We start from the raw sequence: 24,283 nt of genomic DNA on the forward strand, positions 1-24,283 counted from the left end.
AGCAAAAAAGCTTAGATCCAGCATCCAAACCCTGAATTCAAACCCCAGGATTAGCACAAACAAACAAACAACAACAACCAAGTGATGAATGATGAAAGAAAATAGGGTCCATATGTACCATAGATTATTACTTAGCCATAAAGGGAAAAATGTCATCTGTAGGAGAAAGGATTGAATTGGCAATCATGATGTTTAACAAGATGAACTAAGGTCAAAAAGCCAAATATCACAAATATGAAAATTATAATGTGATGATAATGATAGGACATGTAAAAGAGGGGCTTTCTGGTGGGGAGTGATCAGTAGGAGGATGTAAGGGGAAAAGGAAGGTATACTGAACCCCTTTTAAAATCGATTAAAGATAACTTTGAAAATGGGCAAAAACAGTGTTTGAGAAGAGAAGTTGAGGGAGCATATGGGGATTTAATAAACAGAATGAACTTGCTCAGAATACCCTGTCCATATGCATAGAATATCACAATGAAATTTCCTTATCTATTAACACATAGTAATTTTTTTTATGTTAGCTGTGGAAAAATTTAAATCTACAAATATAAATTTACACAAAATATACTCATGAGCATTATGAGTACTCAGGACAAAACATACAGTCTTTAGCCTCAAAAATGTGTCATGAACTTTAGTTTGGATACACCATCATTAGTTTAGTCATTTGATTTTGCAACAGATATCTACTAAATGTGCAGTTTATAATAGAAAATATTTTAGTTGATGCAATTTAAAAGAGTCCCTAGGTTGCTCTTCTGGGGGCACATACCTGTAATTCTAGTTACCCAAAAGAATAAGAAAAAAAATCATACTTTGAAGGCAGCCTGGGAAAAAAATACACAAAACTCCCTTGCCAAAATAACAAGAAAAAGCCAGGCTGGAGACATTGCCCAACCATTTGAGTGACAGTGAGAAGCAAGTTAGAGATGCATAAATTAAAGGATTAAGAAAAACTAACTTTTGTTTTGATGTATATAAGTAAAATGGTAGAGGTCCAAAATAGAAAGATGAGGACCAAAGGGGGGGGGGAGGAGGAGGAGGATGACAAAGACAAGAATACATAAAGGATTACTAATGAACATATCACACTGCATGGACTTAAAAGTCTTTCTATGGAGTAATCAGCAAGGGAAGATATCCCACAAATATTTAAAGGAGTCAAGAGCATAAAGAGTCCCAAGTCACAGACCAGTTCAGAAACCTTGTCAACTTTGCATGAAAAGAACTGAGATTGTAGGAATCAAATATGAAATGGAAGGGGCATGTAGTGCAGAAATATACTTAAGTCATTTGTCCATGCAAGCATTCTACATAGACCCATGTGGAATGAAGCTTTGGCTTCATTATTTTGTTCCAATTTATATTAAAAATCATAGCCTGTTTCAGAAGCTAAATGAATGTTTCAGGCTTCAATATTATCAATCAACCAAGGAAGGACTGCTATGATATAGCTGGTGCTTTTTTTTTCTTTTCAGTTATTAGGCTTGAAACTTCTTTTAGGCTATTTTGACACTGATGACAAGCTTAAATTATTTTGACAGCTCCCGCTTATTGGCAATCATTAATAAGCAGTTAATAACTAGTCAGTCAAAAGAATAAAGTTAGTATGCAGATATAGAGCAATTTTGATGTCCGGTATACAATAATTTAAATAGAGCAATGCTTCACTTCAGCACTGATGGTTCTTTTGGGAGCTAAATCCTATCCCAGCATTATACCTCTTGGAATTATTTTAGTGGTATCATGGAAACTAAAAGACAAGTAAAATATCTACTCAGAACTGTGGGGCAGATCTAAGGTCAGATCAAACAAGTATCCGAGTCCCTATTTGATGATTCTTTCTAGGTATGGTTTTCCTGTCTTTGTTTTTTCTTGTCAGATATACATACTATCTATCTGTAATAAGGTATAATAAAGGAAATAGAGAAATGTTATTACATACAACTAAGAAATGATCAGTAGAAAATGCAGGAGAGAGTTTTTCAGTCATCAATAATCCTATGTATTGGAATGCTTTCCTTATATTCAACTGTTCTGCTTATTTCTGGCTAGACTGTGTATGCTGCTTCTAACATCAATATTAATATCACTCCTTACTTTCTTTGGTTCTTTTTAATATTACTTTTCACTTTGATTGTCCAGTTGGTTGGCCAATCTTCTAGGAACAGAATATTTAATTTACCTAGGCTCCAGTCAGCAACAATAATATCTGTTTCAATCAAGAAAGAGCATGAGTCACTACAGACACCTTATTCAACTTAGGATTGCTGATTCTTTATAATATTCTGATAAACCATTTTTTTTAAATTAAGAAAGGTTTTTCAAATATTTCATAAGTAAAACTCATCTTTACCTGGCAACACCTAGATTCAACATCACCAATGACATCATAATAGCTTCCTGAATTATTTCAATGCTTTTTGTCCAGAAAGGTTAAATGACTTCCTGGAATAGGTTTTCATTCTAGTTACTATTTGACTTCAATGATGCATAATGGTAAACAGATTATAACTACTGTTATAAAGAGTTAGTTTCTTGCTTTCTTTTTAAAATATTGTACCTTCTAATTCCCAGAGAACAAAAAGGGATTGATTTTGAAAGCCCATTCATTTATACAAAAGCTAATGGTGATTTGACATGTGTGAAATGCTCTACATTGAGATGCTTAATGGCTATATTCTTTTTTACCTTTTTCTCTAATAAATCTAACTGAAACAGAATGGCCGTTATTTGAAACATGCCCCATCAGTGCAGAAGCGGAGAATTCTGCATGCCACATAGCTGCTGTGTGCTAAAATGGTAATATTGATTGTAACGGGAAACTTTCTGGCGCATAGAAACTGACAGGTCTTCATTTAATGGTCAGACCTTTCTCATATGACTTTCTTTCTCTCAATCTTGGGCACATTTCTCAATCACTATGTGAATTAAGTCACCAAGTCCAATACCTATTTATCAGGTTTTGACTTTGAGAAAGATGGTTTCAGGAACTAAGATGATGAGAACCTCCTGCCCTTGTCTTTCTTGTTCCTTTGTTTTGATGAGAAAGCAAAGCTTCCTGTCATTGCAGAAGAACAAAGGAAGAATTCAAAGAAGTATCAGCTGGACAACTGAATTAGGTCTTCACTAATAGACTGCCATTGTTTTACAGAATTTTTTTTGGGGGGGAAGGGGAAGCCCTTTTAGCATCAGAGAGAAAAACTCAAAAGCTGTACATTGTTTGAGGATTTACACATCCAGTTATTTACAGGGACATCAAACCAGGAAGCAGGGGAAGTTGTGTTTGGATACCTAATATTTTATTTAGAAAATTGAGAAAGCTAAGGCATTAAAAGGTGATCAGAAACTGTGTGTGGTGGTAAACACTTGTGGTCCCAGCTGTTCCAGAGACTGGAGATAAAGATAGGAAGATGACAGATAAGACCCTTCAAACAATATCAAAAACCAAACTAAAAGCACAAGGCTGGTGGTAAGGGATCAAGTGTTTAGAGTGTTTGCCTAGCAAACACAATGAGGCCACTGAGTTTAATCCCCTGTACTAACAATAATAATAATAATAATAATAATAATAATAATAATAATAATAATGTTATCCCATTAGTTATTTAATGAACTGACTTCTCCTAAGTTTCAAGGCTTGTTTATTGTGGAGCAAAGATACAGATCACTTTTGTGCCATCCAGACTTGTGTTAAACTTCTAGATGTTATATGGATAGAACATAAGCCACACAAAAAACGATCATGAGGTGGCCGATAGGAATCTCCTTGCTTAAACCTAGTATTTAATTAATCTCAGTTGGCAAAGTGTTGAGAATCTATTATAGCAAACAGAAGTCACAAATAAAATCTATTTCAACTAAAGCAAAAGGAGGCGAATAAATCATTTCCAGTGTATTTCACTTGTGTAAAAGTAAATACGATTGAGAGAAGCTTGTTTTGTTTTGTTTTTCTCCAACAGCCCAGTGTAGTTCTCTTTCTGAATTAAAAATGTCTCTGCATTTTATAAGCCTAAAGCGAGGGAGTGCTTAATGGAACTGATTAAATTGCTGACAAGAAACTGCACTTAAAGATTCAGAAACCAGACAATATAAACACAGGGGATAAACATGTCTGCCTGCATCAATCAAAGACAGCTGTGGTCTGCCCCCAGAAAGGTGAGCAATTATTTATGAAATTATGTCTCTTTCAATGATTTTATATTACTGTTCTAGGAGCACCTGAATAGAAACAGGGTGGGACCAACTAACTAAGGTGTCTCATGGATTTTCAAAATCAAGAGATTTTTACTTATACTGGGTGTAACCTCATCATTTTGACTGGATATTTCTTTAGCTTTAAGAAAAAAGAATAATTAAAAGGGCTAGAAATATATGTGTGTGTGTGTGTGTGTGTGTGTGTGTGTGTGTGTGTGTGTGTGTGTGTGTGTGTGTGTGTGTGTGTGTGTGTGTGTGTGTGTGTGTGTGTGTGTGTGTGTGTGTGTATAAAATTTCATTATGGTCTAAAGTGAAACAAAGTGGTACTTAGACACACAGGGGGAACACTTTATAATTTTTCTTTTCTGAGTCAGTTTCCAGATCAGTGCTGCAGTAATTCTCACTTCCATTCAGCACTGGCTGGGATTTTCATTAGGGGATTTTATTTAGTCTTTGGTAGCCATGGCCATGAAGCTCCTTTATATATAATTATGACCAAGATGCAAGCAGCTGAAATTTTTTTAAAAAGTCAGTTTATGAGGTAGAGTTTCGGAGGGGGCATGTCAGTTCTGAGACAAAAGACACCTGTACAAATATCCTTAAGTTTTTCCTCAAGACCTGGTGGTCTGCACTCAGATCTGTTTGTCTACATCATTTCATACTGTGGAGACCCAATGGGCAAAGGCAGACCCATACCTTTAGACACAGCTCAGTCCCAGGAATCAAAACCCACTGTGACACTGAAGCATTCCAAAGGCATTATAGGGGAGTATTGCAAAGATCTGATACCTCCTTTACCAAATGATGACCACTATTAATTGGTCCATGTCATTCAAGCAGTTACGGCCTCTTCTTATAAAGCAGATATCCTTGGGAGTGATAGCATGGCCTCTTAGAATTTTGGCAACAATCAATGTACAGCCTATGAGATATACGTATATGATATGTGATATGTGCACAGATAATAAATATATGTATACATATATATACATTTACATATATGTCAACTCCTAAAACTTTTGTTAATATCTGTATTATCTTTAAGACGTTGTACAAGGAGTTGCCATTCAACAAAGCAATTTATAGATATAATACACCCTGATCGATGCCACCTTTCAATAGTCTCACTGATTCCTCTCAACCCAGCCTTCCCTCACTTATCTTAATTTTCTATTATATACATTGGATTTTGACTGCATTTCCCCCCACTTCTCTTCATTCCTTTACCTCTCTGTGCCTGATCACATCCCACAACTTTCCCGCTCCCATTTCCCAATGTAATTCCTTAAAAAGGCAAAAATCATAATCTCCATGCACCCAGAAATCCTTCCCCAAGTCAACATGCTTCTCAGTGTACAGTTACAGGCTGTTGAGTCATGTAGTCTCTTTAAATAAGAAATTGACAATTGTTCACTCTCTCTGCTTTTCCTTTTGTTTTTAGCCTACCCAATCTTCATCAGCAGCTGTTTACACAAGGGGAAAAATAAGGGATTTTAAGTAGGCTAAACACAATATGTAGATTCTTCTAAAAATAAATATCATTACATACTTCTCTAGGCAGTTTATGTTTCAAGAAGTCGGCATTTCAGACCTCTTAGGTTCAAATCCAAGAACTCTATCCATGCCATTAAAAAGTAAGTTAAAATGGCTTTTGGAAGCTAAGTATAGAAAGTCCTTATATGGAAGGTCACTCTCTTGATTTAGATGACATGTTTTGGTATTTGGTTTGTTGGCCCACAGCTGATAGCTCATGTAATATTACAAAGAACAAAAGAGTTAAAAGAGGAAAGGAGAGTTTCAGGAAGCTAGAACCACTTGTCAAAACTACCTCTAAGAGCAAGAAGACAAGAAGAAACAGACATAAGTGAATTTAAATAGTAGAAGTAGACTACTTAGCTCTATTTCCTCAAGCTACCCTGGAGACTAACCTTGCAAGGTTAATAAGAAATTAATGCTGCATCACTGTCATTATAAATGGCTTGGAACCCTGATGGCTCTGGCGGGAAGGCCTTTCCTGTCTGGACCACCACGTGACTCATTACCTTTGTACAAAGACATCAATGAGAATCCCACCAATGGTTCTGAATTCCTTAGATAGCCAGGACATAATGGGAGACTCCTCACTTTTTGCTAAAATTTGGGAAATAAATAAATATATATATATATATATATGTACATACTGTGTGTACATACATATAAGTACAGTATGTACATATATATATATGTATATATATATATATATATATATATATATAAAGAACAAGAACAACATATATTTAAAGTATGTTTAAAAAGTATTTCTTCCAAATAATTACTTTGGGGGAGTGCCAGTTCTGGGACTGAACACTGTCCCTGATCTCTTTCTTTGTTCGAGGCTAATGTTTTACCACTTGAGCGACACTTCCATTTCCAGCTCTTTAGTGGTTAATTGCTGATACAAGTCTCATGGACTTTCCTGCCTGTGCTGGCTCTAAACCACAATCTTCAGATCCCAGCCTCCTGAGAAGTTAGGTTTTTAGATGTGACCTGTAAGTGCCTGGCTCCAAATCATTATTTTTTAAGTTTAAAAGTTCCTTTTATTTATTTGAAAGTTCTTTTTTGGAGTAATGGCTTTACTAAAAATGCCAAATACTGAGTTTTGGCAGATTAATTTCCATTGAAAAACTCTTGAGAGGCAGAGCCAGGGAGAGGCTATTCGCTCACGGAGCTCCACCCTTCAGAGTCAGTTAATGTCATTGGGAGTAGAGGTTACTCATTGTGGGCCTGTAAAAATGAGTTTGGCCCTCTGTTGCTATTTTGATTTCATCTTGCCTTGCTTATCTACCTTCTGCCTTCAGGATGATGATGTAACATGAAGCCCTTGCTAGATGCCTGTGGCACATTCTACGATTTCCTAGCTTCCAATAGCATGATCTAAATATGTAATTAAAAGAATTAATTTCCCAGTCTCAGGAATTTTATTTTAGCAGAACAAAGCGAACTAACATGGAGGAAAGTATTTCTTTTCCCTTTTTCATTTGGTCTAATTTCTATGATTCATGGCTAGTGATTTATAATAAAATAGTTACTTCATGACCTAGGTGTTCTATCAATTCAAGTCAAAAGCATAAAGAATAGATAAAATAAGAACATGTTTCTGGATTGGGAGTATTAACATCATGAAAATGGGAATACTTCCAAAAGCTATCTACAAATCCAATGCAATACTTATCAAATTCCAACAACATTCTTCAATGATATAGAAAAAGTATTCCAAAAAATAATATGTAATAATAGAAGAGTCCCTGAATAGCAAAAACAATCCTTAGCAGAAAGAACAGTCCTGGAGGAATATCAAAACCAAACTTCAAAGCCGTAGTCATAAGAACAGCTTGGTTCCCTTCTGTCCACATCCCCTCCAACATCTGTTGTTATTAGAGCTCTTGATTATAGCCATTCTAACTAGGGTGAGGTGGTATCTCAATATTGTTTTGATTTGCATTTCTTTTTTGGCTAGGGAGTTCGAGCATTTCTTCATGTGTCTATTGGCCATCCTTCTTTCCTCTTTAGAGAAGTTTCTCTTTAAGTCTTTAGCCCACTTATTTATTGGGCAGTTGTTTCTTTGAGGATTTCTCTTTGGGAAATTTAATTTTTTGAGTTCCAGGTATATTTTAGATATGAGACCCTTGTCCGTTGTATGGTTAGTGAAGATCTTCTCCCAATCTGTGGGCTTTCTATTGATCTTGCTAGCTATGTCCTTTGCCACGCAGAAGCTCTGCAACTTCATGCAATTCTTTGATTTGTTGTGTTTCTGGATATCTATTAAGAACCCTAATGCATTGTTGGTGGGAGTGTAAACTTGTTCAACCACTTTGGAAAGTAGTATGGAGGTTCCTCAAAAGACTCCACATAGAGTTCCCCTATGACCCAGCAATCCCACTTTTGGGCAGTTACCTGAATGATCACAAACAAGACCATACTAAAGCTACTGGTACAACGATGTTTATTGCAGCATTATTTACCATAGCTAAGATATGGAACCAACCCAGATGCCCCTCAGTAGATGAATGGATCAAGAAAATGTGATATATATATATACATATATATACATATATATGTATATACATGTATATACATATATATGTATATACATGTATATATATATACATACATACATACACACAGAGTGGAATTCTGTGCCTCCATCAGAAAGAATGACATTGCCTCATTTGTTAGGAAATGGAGAGACTTGGAAAAAAAATTAAGTGAAGTAAGCCAGGCCCAAAGAAACATAGGTCCCATGGTTTCCCTTATTTGCAGTAACTAGTATATGTCTGAGACAAGCCTAAGAGGTCAGACAAGTTGATGTTAGGGAAATGAACCCCAAGATAAGGACTCAAATGTTTATTCTTTCTTGCTATTTTTTCTAACATATTTATAAGATAATTTCTTTGTTGCTTTGTATGTCCCTCCCCCATGGTATAACCCCTGTTTTCACTATATTTGATGTTGTTGTAATTTGTGGAGGGGAAGGAAAAAAACAAATTGTTTTAATAGGGATACAGGTAGACCCATTGCAACAATGAGATGAACAAGACGTTATGTCAAAAAACAAACTTTACAACTTTGGTGGGGGGGTGGTGGAGGTGGGGGTGATGGGAAGGGATGGGAAGGGGAAACAAAGGAGGAGGCAACAATGCTTGATAAGAAATGTACTCATTACCTTGCTCATGTAATTGTAACCCCTCTGTACAATATTTTCACATTAAAAAAACTTATTAATTAAAAAAAGGACATCTTGGTACTAGCATATGAACAGGTCTTTGGACCAATGGAATAGAACTGAAGACCTAGAAATGACCCCACAGACCTGTAGCCACCTAATACTTGATAAGGTAGACAAAAGCACAGGATGGAAGAAAGACAGCCTCTGCAACATATGGTGCTGGCAGAATTGGTTACAGACATGTAATAAACTGAAGTAAGATCCTTATGTATCACTCTGTACCAGAATCAATTCCAAATGGATCGATGAATGCAATGTAAGACCAGATACCTTGAAAATATTATAGGAAGGGATAGGGGAAACCCTAGAGCTTCTTGCCACAGGTTGAAACTTGGTAAGTAAGGATTCAGAAACCCAACAAATCAAAGAAAGGTTGTATGAATGAGATTGCATTAAACTGAAGTTTTTGCATGGCAAAGGACATAACTAGCAGGATAAATAGTCCACAGATTGAGAAAAGATCTTTACTAGCTATACATCAGACAAGGGCCTCATATCTAAAATATACTCAGAGATCCGAAAATTTAACCCCCCCCCAAAAAAAAACAAATCCTCAAAGAAACAAAAAACCCACCAATAAGTAGTCTAAAGACTTAAAGAGAATCCAGGTGCGGGTGGCTTATGTCTGTAATCCTAGCTACTCAGGAAGCTGAGATCTGAGGATCACATTTCAGAGCCAGCTTAGACAGGAAAGTCTGTGAGACTCTTATCCCAAAAAACCACCAGAAAACCAAAAGTGGTGCTATGGCTCAAGTGGTAGAGTGCTTACCTTGAGCTAAAGAGCTGAGGGACAGCGCCCAGGCCCAGAGGTCAAGCCTCACGACTGACAAAACAACAACAACAACAAAGACTTAAAGAGAGAATTATCTGGAGAAGAAATAAGAATGGCCAAGAGACACATTAAGAAATGTTCAACATCTCTAGTCATAAAAGAAAAGCAAATCAAAATAACACTGAAATTCCACCTCACCCCAGTAAGAATGGCCATTATCAAGAAAGCTAATAATAACAAATGCTAGCAGGGATGTGATCCAAAGGGAATTATACTATATTGATGATGGGAAAGAAACCTTGTTCAACCACTGTGGAAAGCAGTATGGAAGTTCTTCAAAAGACTAAATATAGAGTTACCCTATGACCCAGTAATCCCACTCCTGGGCATTTCCCCAAATGACTAAAAACAAGCCTACACTAACGCCACCAGTACAACCATGTTTATTACAACACTATATACCATAGCTAAGATATGAAATCAACCCAGATGACCCTTGGTGGTCAAGAAAATATGGCATACATACACAATGCGATTCTACGCTTCCATCAGAAAGAATGGCATTGCCCCATTCATAAGAAAATGGAAGGACTTGGAAAAATGTATTAAATGAAGTAAGCCAGAACCAAAGAAACATAAGCTGAGTTCAATCATCACTACCACCAAAATATTGAAATAAATAAACAATGGACTCTAGTGGTGAACTAAAAGGAACAGGGAAAAAGAGAAACTGGTTTTCCTCTATCTTTGAAATGTGAAACAATTCTTATAAAAGTAATGAATTTCCTAAGTCCTGGATGCAATACTATTTCATGTCTCTTACTCTGTTTCAAAGGTAAGCATAAGATTAAAAGGAGAGTTACAGCATTATGTTATGACAGCACCAACAATCAGGTGACTGTGAATTTTATCTTGCATTACAAAATACAAAAAGGTATCTAAGACCTGTGGATTTTTTTTTCTTTTTAGCATCTGATAGTACATTTTTATTTCCCTCTAGAGTCAAAAGAAAGTAGCAATTTAATTATTCATTTGTACCATTTCCATTTTTCTCCCCTCCCATTTTTGTAAAGCCAAAGTGCCAAGGCTAATGCAACCCAGGGCATGCTTGTCCTCCGAAGGGTTGATGCAACCTTAATAACACAGGGAAAGGAATCCGATCTTTGGCTCCCTAAAATCTATAAAGAGCCTGTATCATTTTCGCATAGAAGAACTGTTTTAGAAGCACCCAAAGCTCATTTTGAAGTCAGGAGAGGAGTCTGTGACATACAGCACATAGACCGATTATAACAGATGCATTTCTCCTGAAATAACTTCATTAATCCTTTCTTTTACATACAGTTTTTATAGCTAATTGGCAGATCTGCCAGATGGAGCTGTTAAGAATCCTCTAAAGAAGTTGATAGGTAGGGAGGAAATCTGGAAGTTTCACCGACTCTTAAGATGAAACAGCTATATATTTTCAAAGAAAATATGTGGTGCATAGTTTTTCTTTTTTGTCAAAACCTTGCTTTATATGGGCCAAGTAATTAGGTGCATCATAGTAAGCTATTAGGCTGCATCCTGGTCTCTATGCAATAAATGTTAGAGGTACCCCAGTGATGTTTCTGGACTTTGTCAACCATCCATGGGGGAAAAATTGTCCTAGCTGAAAACAAGTGTTCTATGAAGAGGTTCTTCCTAATTCTTAAAGCTATAGAATATACTTTCTGATGTATGCCTAAATTACTAAAAAACCACTGCCTTTTTGTTAGGTACAAAAATGTTCGGCATTATTTCAGTGACTAATGCTTTCACAAATCTCTCTAGAAAAAGGGAGGGAATACTGGGAAAATGATTATTATCTAAAAATGTCACTGTCATCCTCATCATTGCAAATACTGAGGAATTTTAATTTTTTTCAATTATGCTTAGTGGTGCAACAGAGAAGTCATTTAACAAAGCAGTGTATGAGTGCAATGCCTCTTGATCAATGTCACTCCTTTCAATATTCTCACCCATCCCTTGCTAGCCACTCCTTCCCTTACTCTTCTTAATTTTGTAGGACATACGTTGAAGTCTTGACTATTTTCCTCTTCTCATCATTCATCTACCCCTTTCCTCTTGACCACACCGCACTCCTTTCAAGTACCCACTTCCTGGAGATGTTTTTGTTGAACTGTGACTTTGCCTGTCTAAGGAATTACATTTCTGAGCTCTCTTTGGAATCTGCCATATTTCAGTTAATACATTTTTCTACAGTTGTCTACCCCCCAATGTTATTTGAGTTCCTAAGATAAATCTAGCTTTCACATATAAGGGAAAATATGCATCCTTTGTCTCTCGGGCCCTAAACTGCTTCACTTAACATGATGTTTGCCAGGTCTTTCCATTGAGGAGCATTTGAGCTGATTTTATACCTTGGCTTCATTTTCATTTCAGGAACTTTCTTCATAGAGTATGACAGAAGTAGAAGGGAAAATGATCTGATACATGGACGATTGCTAGTTGAAGTACCTAAGGCTTTTTAAAGTTTTTCTTTGTGCCAGTGTTGGGGTTTCAACTCAGAGGATCAAGCTCATGGAATTACGCTACCATTTGAGCCACACTTTCACGTCTAGCTTTCTGCTGGTAAACTGGAGACACAATCTCATGAATTTCAGTGTCCTTGCTGGCTCTCAGTCCCCATCCTCAGAACTCAGCCTCCTAAATACCTAGGATTCCAGATGTGAGCAATCCAGAATCTGGCTACCTAAGACATGCTGTTTTTTGTGCTAGTCTGGGACTTGAACTCAGAGTCTGGGACACTGTCTCTGAGCTTTTTTGTTTAAGGCTAAAGCTCTACCATTTGAGCCACATCTCTACTGTCAGCTTTTTTGCCTCTGAATTGAAAGTCAAGAATTTCACAAACTTTCCAGCCCAAGCTGGCTTCAAACTTCAATCCTCAGATCTCAGCCTTCTGAGTAGCTAAGATTACAGATGTGAGTCACTAGTGTCCAGCTAACTAAGACATTTGTATTTCTAATTTAATTTTCATTTATTTATTTTTTGGTTATGGAGCTTGAACTCAGGGCCTAGGTGCTATCCATGAGCTCTTTTGCTCAAGGCTAGTGCTCTAACACTTCAAGCCACAGCACTATTTCTCGTTTTTCTGGTGGTTAATTGGAGATAAGAGTCTTAAAAGTCTTTTCTGCCCCCACTGATTTTAAGTAGCAATCCTCAGATTTCAGCCTCCTGAGGAGCTAGGATTGTAGGTGTGTGCCATCAGTGCCTGGTTAAGACATTTTTAAATGAAAGAAACTGATGTTATTTAATGGACTATATACAGAGGAAACAGACCTGGATCTATTTTGACTTCAGCATGTACAACTGTGAAGTAATGTATTTAGGGCATACAATGGTTCATCGCCGATACAGAGAAATCGCCTCATCTTTGAAACTCAATGGTGGAAAAAAGCGCTCACCGAGTTGATGATTTCTCATAACTTATGTATCAATCAATAGATCTAAAAAGAGTACCATAAAATAAGATACGAATTATAGTGAGAAATAGTAAGTCTACTTTAGTTCTCTGTGAAGGAAAGAATATTGCAGCATGAACTATGTGGAGAAAATTATTCCATATTATTCCAATTATGCATGTTGTAAAGATCCTCAGCTAACCAAATTGCTTTCTTTCCTGCAGAGCTTTTTAAATATTTTTTTCATAGAGACTTAGGTGAGCTGGTTTCTCTTCATATAAGTTAAGATAATTCTTTTTTTTTTTTTTTACTATTTAACAATTTTGCAGGTCAATATTTAGGTTCACCCCCTCCTTCCCCTAGAGCGTTCTGTTTATTAGTTTCTTTTCTGCTCGATTTTTCCAGGACCATTGTTAAGAATTCTTATTTTACATGTGCTGTCTCCTCCCCCAATAAAAGGAGATACTTTGAGTGGGGTGCCGCTTGCTATCTGTAATTACTGCCAGTGACATCCCCAATCCATCCTTTCCTTAGGAATGCATTGTGCCTTTGCCTTTTGAGGGCGCAGGGCTGAAGATCAAGCCCCCTCCAGGCCTTACCTGGGCGGTGGTCCCTGTCCTTACTTCAGATTTTTGAGCCCCACCCCCACCCCGTCGGGGCCCAGGCCAGGCCTGGCACACTCACTCTCGGCTGGCTCTTTGGACCTCCGGCCGCTGGAGGACTTCCTCAGTAGGCTGCGTCCCGAGGTGAAGAGGCTGGTGAGTTCTTCCAGGGGGCTGGTGGGCGTCCTGGCCCGGGAGCCGCTCTGCGCCGCCGCCGCCGCCCCATAGGTGTTGACCGCGGCGTTGACCATCCTGGCCCCGTCTTGGGACAGGGGCCTGGGGCCGGTGGCCGCGGCGTGCGTCCCGGGCGGCGGGCCGCGGGCCAGGCCGGCCGCCGAGTGCACGGCGGCGTCGTAGGCCGGGAGCCGCTTGAGGCTCAGGGGCGTCAGCGACCGGCCCATGCTCACGGGGGACGGGGACGGGGAGTGGCTCTTGGGGTACCCGTGGGGAGACTGGGCGCGGTACAGCGTGCAGGGGGGCGGCGGCGGCGGGGAGGAGGACGAGGACGACGACGACGACGACAGCACCACCGACGACGGGGCCATGGCCGAGGCGGAGGCGGAGGCCGCCGGGCCCGGCGCGGCCCCCGGCGGGTCCTTCTCGGGCTTGTGGGCCTGGGGCGCCGGCAGCGCGGAGGAGGGCGACGAGCCCGCGGCCTGCTTCAGGTAGGACACGTTCTCCAACACGGGGAGCTTGGTGACCTCCAGCGGGGTGAGCGGGGACTCGTCGGAGTTGGGGGAGCAGTGCGCGGGGGCCGGGGGGAACACCAGCAGCGGGGGCCGGTGCGACAGCAGGTTGGGGAAGGGCGGGGGGATGTCGCAGAGCGGCGCCTTGGGGGTGGCGCCCGGCGGGGGCCCCGCGGCGGCCCGGGCCGCGTCCACGTCGGGCACGGTGGGCGTGGCGCACTGGGAAGAGCAGCTGTGGCGCTCCGGGTCCCAGCGCGGGTCCCAGCGCGGGTCGTGGGCCGCGTCGTCGAACAGCGGGTACTTCATCTCCTCGTAGACGGCCTCGCTCGGCTCGTCGTCGTCCCGCCGGAAGTCTCGCAGGATGTTGCCCACCATCTCGATGTACACGGGCTCCTCCTCCTGGTCGGGGCCCTCCCCGCCCGCCGCCGGCGGGGGGCTGCCCACCTGCGACAGCGAGCACTCCCGCGGCAGCGAGGTCCTCCGCGGGCCCGGCCTCCGGATGTAGGTTTCGTCGAAGGAGGTGCTCAGCTGCGTGTTGGGGTTCCGCTTGGGCTTGGGAGGAGGGATCTTCTTGGAGTACTCATCACTGTGCGGTCTGGGTTTGGCGGACACTGAAAGAAAGGGGGGGAGGAGGAAAATGGATGAATAGGGTAGGAAAGGCGGCCACGAAGGCTTTGCCTGGGGCTCCTGCCACGTAGACCTGAGGCTTAGATTATATATATATGATATATATATATTATATGTTATGTTATATAATATTACATGATATATAGTACATGTATATCATATATGGCATATCATATATCATATATGATCATAGATCATATATGATATATATATATATGTGATCATATACCCTATATATATCTATATCTATATATATCAGCCTGGGCATCACACATTTCCTCTAGGAAATTCTGGTGACCAGACCAGGGGAATTCTCATTGCTAGTTGCACTAACCGATCTCGTGCTCATAGACTCCTGTTTTAAGTCAGAACTACCTACCCTTCTCTCCTGCCTGAGAGTTTCCTGTGACTGTGTGAAAGCCGTGGGCCTGAACTCAGAACCTCGCCCTCTCCCTGGCTTTCTTTGCTCAAAGCTGGCACTCTATCACTTGAGCCACTTCCGTGACTTCTGACTATCTTCCTTTGACTTCTGACTTCTGGATTTGAAGAGCTCTCAAATCTCAGCCTTCTGAGCTGCAAAGATGACAAGCATCACCCACCATTGCCCGGCTGCCTAAAAATTTCTCAATGGAAACTTCCGCAAACTTCAGGTAAATTAGCTTGTAGGAATTAAGTAACACATTGGGGGGGGGAGCATCTATTAGTCCAAATGTTCCCCAAGTGCCACGGAGACTGAGCTCTCTTACTAATGAGGCTGTCAGACATGACCAAATCTTGCTTTCATTTAGGATACAAATCCCTTAGCCTGCTAGGCATACTAAATCTCTGTCACGATTCAAATAAACACCTTCTATGATAATACATCTGATAGTTTGTGGTATATTGATGTTAATCTCTCAATCCACAGGATTGTTGATCAATTTGGTGTTTCTGTTTCTGTTTACAGGATACCTTGGGATAAATTTACTAGCTGTGTTCCACTGACACATAACTCCTTAGAGTTTTAAAAGAGAATACACTAAAGAATGATACAGACGCTTTGAGAATATCTGCTGGAAACTCAAAGCAGATACGTGTTTCAGTGCATCCCACTGCCCTGACTGGAAGGCCCCATTTGACAGAATATAACACCTGACACTATTCAGTAGGGTGGAACAAACAGACAAATGTCTTCATGTGAAATTCATCATTTAAAATGCAGGGAAAGTTCAGGAGTCTTGTTATTATCCCATTTTCTCATTGTGTTGATATATGATTATAACAATCATTACCATTATGCAACATGACATAATGTAGTTACTTAGGCTAGTTGGTAGCATACAATGTGATTTGACAGGGCAGCTTATTGGTACAAATCTTGAGGAAGTAATCAGCCTTCTTTATGATTTTTAGCCTAAAGAGAGGAATCTCCAGCACAAATTAGGAAACATCTATTTTTTTTTTTTTTTTACCATATAGCGTAACTTAATGACATACAAGCTTTTCAAAAATACCCTGCAGGAGAAGGAAGGTGGCTGCACTATTCATTAATCACACCTTCAACAAGGGGAAAACAATTATGTACTCTAGTAGCATATAATTCATTTTGCTATATATTTCATTTTTGCCAGGTGATTGGTGATTTCAAATACTCTGTTCCATTGTATGCATGATGGTAATTGTAGTCATCAAATAGCTTTTTGAAGAGAGGGTAAAAAATGCATCTCAATGATTCTTTTAACCCGTACTACAAAAAAACTGGATGCCATTTTCTCCTAAGGGCTACAGCAATGGAGTCCTATAGTGTTCAAAGTAAAAAGCCTGAGAACATAATGGGGCAAAAATTATCTAGATAATTCTTCTTTAGGAGTGTCTCAAACAGCCATTTGCCCTTCCCTCTACCGCCCAAGTAGGTATCAATGTTACTGATTTTAAAATAAATAAAACAACAGATTATGCCTCAAAGTGTGAGTTGGAATTGTGTATAACTATACACTAATGAACAAAGTTTCCTTAGGATTTAAAAGAGCAAAACCTCACTTAGCCAATTCTAAAAAATTTGTTTTTAGTCATCCTTAGCCACTTCACTAACTCACACTCTGAGAAAACGCTAACCACTGAATGCTGAGTTCAAGGAACTAAGTAGGATCCAGAATAGTTAGAGACTCTATGAGTGGAAATCAGAGCAGAAACCAATAGTTTTTCTTTGCTTACCATATAACATTTGGTAACCCAATGCAAATGTATTCAAATATCATATATGGTCAAGCTTACATATATAAGGGAAATTTTAAATTTTTAGGTAACCCTGTTCCATAATTTATTCCATGTTAATCTCAGTTATTGAGAATTTAAAAATATAGAAAAAATAATTTGAAAAATGTAATTTCTTTTCAAGGCACTCAAAATAGTCTTGAGCTTAGTATAGAAGCTGAAACATTGCTAATAAAAGACAAAGAATTGCAATTCAAATTTCCACATTGAACCATATTCAACCATAATAAAAATGGTGATTTTTTTATCACTGTTAAAAGAATTTCAAATTATTTCTAATAAGTCCAAAGATAGAAGCAATAATTCCTGTTCAGCTCCAGAACACAAATTTTGATCCTTAAAATAGTAAAATGACAGAAGCATCGAATAAGCAGCAAGTGACATTTTTGAAACGAGATATGTGAGCACAAAGGTTAGGCATAGCTTTCAGTCATGCCTAGCTGATCTGTCTTTCACAGTTAATTTTGGAAATTCACCATGTCCTTTGTCAACCTATCCTTCAGAAATACATTTTTCTTATTAAAAAAAAAAGTAATATCTGTCAATGTTCTTAACCTAAGGGGTGAAAAGGAAGCATAGCGGAGGCCAGCATTTCCTATCATGAAAACACTCAGTAGCTACACAGTCCCAGAACTGGAAGAACTGTTAAAGATTCTCCACCAAAATTGCCTAAATTATCAAGAAAACAAAGGAACTTTTGAAGTAAACTTGATCATTTCAATTAATCTTTATACCCTTTTGAACAAAGAACGCAATGGGCGATTATATGTTATCCATTATTTTGTACATAGTGTCAAGTAACATTCCAGGTTCTATTCTGAGCCCTTGCTATTGAGGCAGTACCATAGGTCTGTGTATCAAATTAGATGTTTATGATACGTGATAAACTGGGAAATGTGTGCCTGATGTAGGTAAATAATGTCCACATTGTGTGATTCCAAACTGGCTGGTTTTGAAGGTGACAGACACATTTCCCACTTTTAGCAGAATTGTGCTCACAATAACTCTTTTCACAATTCACAATTCAAGGCTTTGAGGGATATTTTTATTTTCACAGTCACAAGCTCCACAATACTATCCACATTTTAGATGTTTGTGAAGGAATGCAAATACTCTGAGTTTGTTTAAAGTAGGAACAAGAAAGTGCTATAATGTACAAAAAGGACCAGGTTTCAAGCTGCTGTAGATTTGGTAAAAGTTAAAGAAGAAGATTCAAAATAAATTTGAAAAGAAGAATACAAAGTCAGGTATAGAAGCTGCCTTTCAGGTATGCTCTGCCCTTAACTGTTTGGTGAATACTAAACAACCTCTTTCTTTTCCCCTTAAATCTTGCAGTTTTCTCTGTTTTTGAAATGCAGCCAGCTACCATGGAACAAGAAGTTAAACCTCTCAAGATCACCACATTTTGATGGAGCCCAGGCTAGCTCTGGTGAAACGAGTTATAACCAAAATCAATAAGGGAAAATAAAATTCCAGCCATATGTGCTCAGTGAAGCTGCCCCAGTCACTGTGACCCCAGTGGTTTGAGTCATACCAGATGACATTTTGAATAAATGAAAGACCATTCCTACTGTCTGCTCTTGAATTTGTTTCACAGAATTAGGAACAATATAACCATGGCTTTTCATATCTCTATTTTTTGAGATAATTCATTACTCAGTTACACATACTTCAAACAGGCACCACAAGTATGACAGTATAATTTTGTTTTGCAAATGTAATCTTTGGTGTCAACATGGAGATAAAGTGAAAACTGTCCTGTCACTTTGGCAAAATGGGAGAAGATGGTTGCGTATAGTGATGTCAAAATCCCAAGATATGTCTGATAAAGTTTTAGATCTACCTAAAGAGAGTTCCAGAAGAATGGGAAAGTATAAACCTGCTTGTTTTAGCTACATGCCATAAAGAATGCAATTGAAAGAGATACTGGAGAAGAAGTACTCAGTGCTCAAACAGAAATGAAGGCAAAGAGCCAAGGCAGTATTTCCCTAGATGCTTTCTCTGGACAGTAAATGATTTCTTTAAAAAAGCCTTGGGGAAAAGTCAAATCCAGATTCTTACCAGTAAAATGTGGCCTTGGGGTAAAAAAAAATCAAATTAAGTTTACAGCTATAAAATCATTATTGAGAACTCTGAAAGATTTCAGGTCATGAACCTGGTGCTTTTAAGAATCTTATAGGTATTTTATAATACCCTAACCATATTCCTAAGTACAAAGGAAACTGTCTCAAATAAATTCCTGGTTCTATCTTCTATATGATGAAATTGAATACAAATTGATTCATTGAAAGCCCACAGACTTATAAAGGTGGCATCAAACTTGAATGTGCCAGAGAGAGTCCAAAATTTAAACTGAGCAAACAAAAATAATTGGGTACCAGAAAATTACCTACAGAAAGCAGGTGGTACCATTCCTTATGGACCAAAAAGAGTGATTTGGAAAGCAGATTCCAGAGTCCAGGCACAAAAGTCAAGAACTGCAGACATCTACAACCCAAGATCAGAACTGGACTAACTCTTCATCAATTCAAGTCTTCAGCCCTCACTTTGGGGAGAATGGCCCACATGTGTCAAAAATGGACTTCTGTGTTGTTATTGGTCAGTAAATTCTGTGTTCTTTTCCTCCTTTGGGCCATAACTCTTTATTTCTTTGAGCAAGACTATCTATACATTGTAGATTTCTTGCTCATGATATGAAGTGTATGTTAGTCTTGTGCAGTGCGGATAAGTTGGTTTGTTATTCAGAGCTTTTGCATTTGAGAAACTACAAAGAAATTTCTGCCTAAGACTTCGAACCCAGGGAACTTCATTACATGTGGGCACCGTAGAAATAATGAAATCTCAGATCTCAAGCTAATGTAGTATGCAGTGAAAGTTCTAGGGAACTGAATGTTAAATTTTTACCAACTGGAAATATTGTAGGTAAAACAGCCATTTCTTCCTTCCTGTTCTGTATTCATTTTTTTGGTTGGTCGTGGGGCTTGAACTCTGGACCTGGGCGCTGTCCCTGAGCTCTTCAGCTCAAGGTGAGCGCTCTACCACTTAAGCCACAGTATCACTTCCAGTTTTCTGGTGGTTTATTGAAGAGAAGAGTTTCATGGACTTTCCTATCCGAGCTGGCTTTGCATCACGATCCTCATATCTCAGCCTCCTGAGTAGCTAGGATTACAGGTGTGAGCCACCAGTGCCTGGTTTCTATATGCTTTCTACTACTGTCTCACCCAGAATCAGAGAAAAAAAGGCCTTCTAACTTGCCTTGATCAACAGAATGTGCCAAAAGTAAAATACTCGATTTCAGTTTTTCTATCTTGAAAGCCAATTCATATATAAGACCCCTTAAATCCATATACTGTGAAGAAACCCAATCTAGTCCTCCAAAGTTGCCATATGGGAAAGAATGATGCCCCAGACACTGGCATTAAATGTTTATCAATGTTTCAACTGCCAGTGGAGTATAATTCTAACCAGTGTTGAATAGGGCAAAGGAACAGCCCATAGAAGCAAAATAACCTCATAGGGTAATGAGAAAAAATACCCTGTTGTGGTTTTAAGCTGTGGTCTTTTGGGTGGACTTTTTTTTAAATAAAAAATAACTGACAAAACTTTTCAAAATTAATTTCTGGTGCATGTGGCTATGTTGTAATGATCATATTTATGGAACTAGGATATACATTGTACCCTGAGGATACAAAAAGTATTCTTGCAGACTCTCAAAATTAAAGGAGCAAGATTATTCCTGAGTATTATAAGATCACCACAGGATGATTCAGCAAACAGATATAAAAAAGATTGACAAAGGACTGGTCCAAAGAACTGGCTTAAAATCAGAATCAGGATAATCAACACATATAAAGGAAGAGATATACTGAGTAGAGCTTGCTTGCTCAAAAAAAAAATGCAACACTAGTAGAATCACAGAGTTCGATGTGGTGGCCCTGACTTCTGACCCCAGGATCTCTGGTCATCTGTTACCACTATAATGTGGAAATGAGCTGAACATAGGAGGCTGAAAGAGCCTGAATCCATCACCTCTGTATTTTTTATGACATCAAATTCACCAAGAGATATTGTAATAATTTTGATTACCAAGACACATGAACAAGTGTCTCATTAGGATCTAGCAAGGTCGAATTGTGGCTTCATGCAACAGTTCTTTAGAGCTCGGTTGCAGTGACACCTGATAAGATGAAGTTTCTGGGTTTGTAGATTGAGGCCAGTGCTATCCCAGGGCAAATCAGAAATCTGTCCAAGTAGGCAGTTACCTTTCTCAAGAAAATACAATCCTCTATTCACAGTGTTTATTCCAACTTTCTAATTTTGGTATTTCCATGACAGCAAAGTACCTCATTTCCAAATCATTTTCCTGCTTTAGACACAGGAAACCTATTAGGTGTGACCTACTCTTGTATGGGACAGAAGTGATGGCAGTGTGCAGGCACTGGCTTGGCTATACTAGTGCAGGCTTTCAGGGTAAACCTGCCCTTGCATCCCTTGCTGAGATACAGAAGTAGCAGAGAAAAGAACTGGAGATAATGCGTCCATCCTGGAGAGAAGCCATTTTACAGGGGGCAATACCAGTTGGAGGGTGTGTTAAAATATTAGTTTCAATCACTGAAAAGATGTAAAAATTAGAGAATAAGTGGGAGAAAAATACCAAAGTGCAGTTAAGAGAGATTAAATTCTGCAATCAGAGAGATGGAAATTCTAGTCCTATCTAGTATGCTCAAACCATTGTTTCTTTTACAAGAAGGAAATGTTTATAGGTCTGATTATAAGAACTAAGTGTGAAAATGAATATGTTCATTTACAACTCTTAGCAAAATGGCTACTATTTGGAATGGTCTCAAAACAGGTTTCTTTTATTATTTCTCTGTTCTGTGTATCGCAAGTTTGTTCCTGCTACCAAGAATGATCATGTCCCCTCTATAACACTCCTAACCTCCTTACACTCCTAACACATAAGTAACCCCTTTGGGAGGGAAGGGATGGTAGGGGAAAAACAAAGGAGGAGGCAACAATGCTTGATAAGAAATGTACTCATTACCTTGTTCATGTAACTGTAACCTCTCTGTACAGTATTTTCACAATAAAAACATAAAAAATTGAAAATATCATAAGATCAAAGTGTGTTTATTACACCTAACCTACAAACAATGAAACTTAGCCAGACAGTATCCTATTATATATCCATCATTTCCCTCCTGACTGAATGGCTGATTGTGAATCATTGGTCCCTTACATTGCTAAGCATCACAAGACAGTTTTACATATCACTAGCTAGGGATAAGTTGACAGTTCAAGGTATGTTTTCTACTGAATGTTCAACAAAGTCACACTTTTATGGAGTGAACCAATCATAAGCCAACCAACCAGAGAGCTGGAGACCATCTCCAGCTCTCTGACTCCTTTGTGTTACTCAGATCTCAATAGGTATGCCCCCTCTTCATAGAAATCCTCCATACAAGTCATGGAAGAGTTCATGAGCTTATCAATCTTGGATAAGTTTCTTGCTTTCTTCTCATCTTGTTTATGTGAGCTTCTAGGGGACGGTGTCATTATTTTGCTTTTCCAAATTTAACTATAATCTTCATGGCAGCAGCGAGTAGTTCCTTGTCAGACTCAGTCTTTGCCAAATCATTGAGATAATCTGACTGGAAAATGACAGTCATGGTAGATATTTATTCCCTGATGAATGAATGGGAGATCTGTGATGTTCTTAGAATAGGTGTTAAGATTTTCAGTTATTTTCCACTGATTTAAAGAGCCATGAATGATTCCATAATGTGTCATTTCCTTAGGCAAATAAGGAAAGATAACATGAATGAGACTTGTGAAAAGTAGCAAAAAATTTTAAAAAAAAAAAAAACAAAGTTCGGGTAAGGCAAGCAGCCAATGAAAAAATAATAAAACTATCCAGATAGAGAAATCAAAGTGGATTAAATATTGTGCCTGCCAAAAGGAAGATCAGAAACATGAAAAATCTTCACCTTTAAGCTCCCTTTGACTCTGAAAAAAAATGAAGATCATGAAGCAACGGGAAAGGGGAAAATCACATTAGCTTGTACAATGAATCAAGCGCTCAAGGTCTAATGATTGTAAGCATTGTCTCAGTCCTTAAGTCAGAGTCTTAGACATCATTCCCAGGAGAAAACTCCCTTTGTTGACATAAAGTTTAATGTAACAATGACATTCAAAACAATGTCACCTACACAGGACTTAAGAAACCAGTAGATTCTAAAATGCCATTTAAACTCTCATCCTGCCTGTGTAGGTAGGATGCTGCTGCACTAGGCTCTTGCTTCAGTGTAAGGAACTAATACAATGAATGCCATAGCTAGTTTAAGGTTTACTTCTGTAATAGCATCCAGACCTCTAATCATCCTAGACATATTGAACACTTAGGAAGAGCTGAGTTATTACATCACTGCTTACAACTCTTTCTCACTCTGACCAAATATTTCAAAGCCCTCAGATAGTTATCTAAGTTCCTAATAGTTGTTGTTTATAGCATCTCTGCCTACTGAAGAAGGAAGTTATCAAGTAATTTGATTTCCTATCTTGAGAGAAAAAATGTAATAAGATGCAAGTGCCAACAGAATACAAATGGGGCTGAGCACCCTAAAGAAGCTTAGGTAATTTAGCTACTACCCAAGAGGACATTATATTAAGGAAAAGAAGTTGGAAGAAAAATCCGATTAACCATTAAAGCATTTCTCCTACCCCATGGGCAGTCAACCCTGCAGAAACTGAATTCCTGCAGTTCCCTAGATAACAGGCCACTGGCAATGATCTTTTGTCAGTGTCCTGGCTGTAAAGACAGAAATGTTTGTGATCTTTGGAAGAATCTGAGATCACAGAGGAAGCAGGACAAAATTCCAAAGCCATGCACCATTTTTCCCCCACACTAAAGTTGTATCGATATGTGCTAACTTCTT

General features: G+C 38.8%; 1 protein-coding gene and 1 long non-coding RNA gene across 2 annotated transcripts in view; one reads left to right on the forward strand and one right to left on the reverse strand.

The window, feature by feature from the left end:
• The window catches only part of Nyap2 (neuronal tyrosine-phosphorylated phosphoinositide-3-kinase adaptor 2), a 260,266-nt gene that overhangs the window by 90,670 nt on the left and 145,313 nt on the right, over positions 1–24,283 (reverse strand). Inside the window, exon 5 of the mRNA XM_070015900.1 lies at positions 13,865–15,079. Coding sequence (XP_069872001.1) covers positions 13,865–15,079 — 1,215 coding nt within the window. The remainder of the gene's footprint in view (positions 1–13,864; positions 15,080–24,283) is intronic.
• On the forward strand, positions 14,885–18,908 carry LOC138822951 (uncharacterized). Its single transcript, XR_011370696.1, has 3 exons — positions 14,885–14,969; positions 15,447–15,745; positions 18,684–18,908. It is a non-coding gene; the product is annotated as an uncharacterized lncRNA (long non-coding RNA).

Source organism: Dipodomys merriami, unplaced genomic scaffold, assembly GCF_024711535.1.
Source record: "Dipodomys merriami isolate MVZ:Mamm:240054 unplaced genomic scaffold, mDipMer1.0.p SCAF_1, whole genome shotgun sequence".
In the NCBI taxonomy this organism is placed as follows: domain Eukaryota; kingdom Metazoa; phylum Chordata; class Mammalia; order Rodentia; family Heteromyidae; genus Dipodomys; species Dipodomys merriami.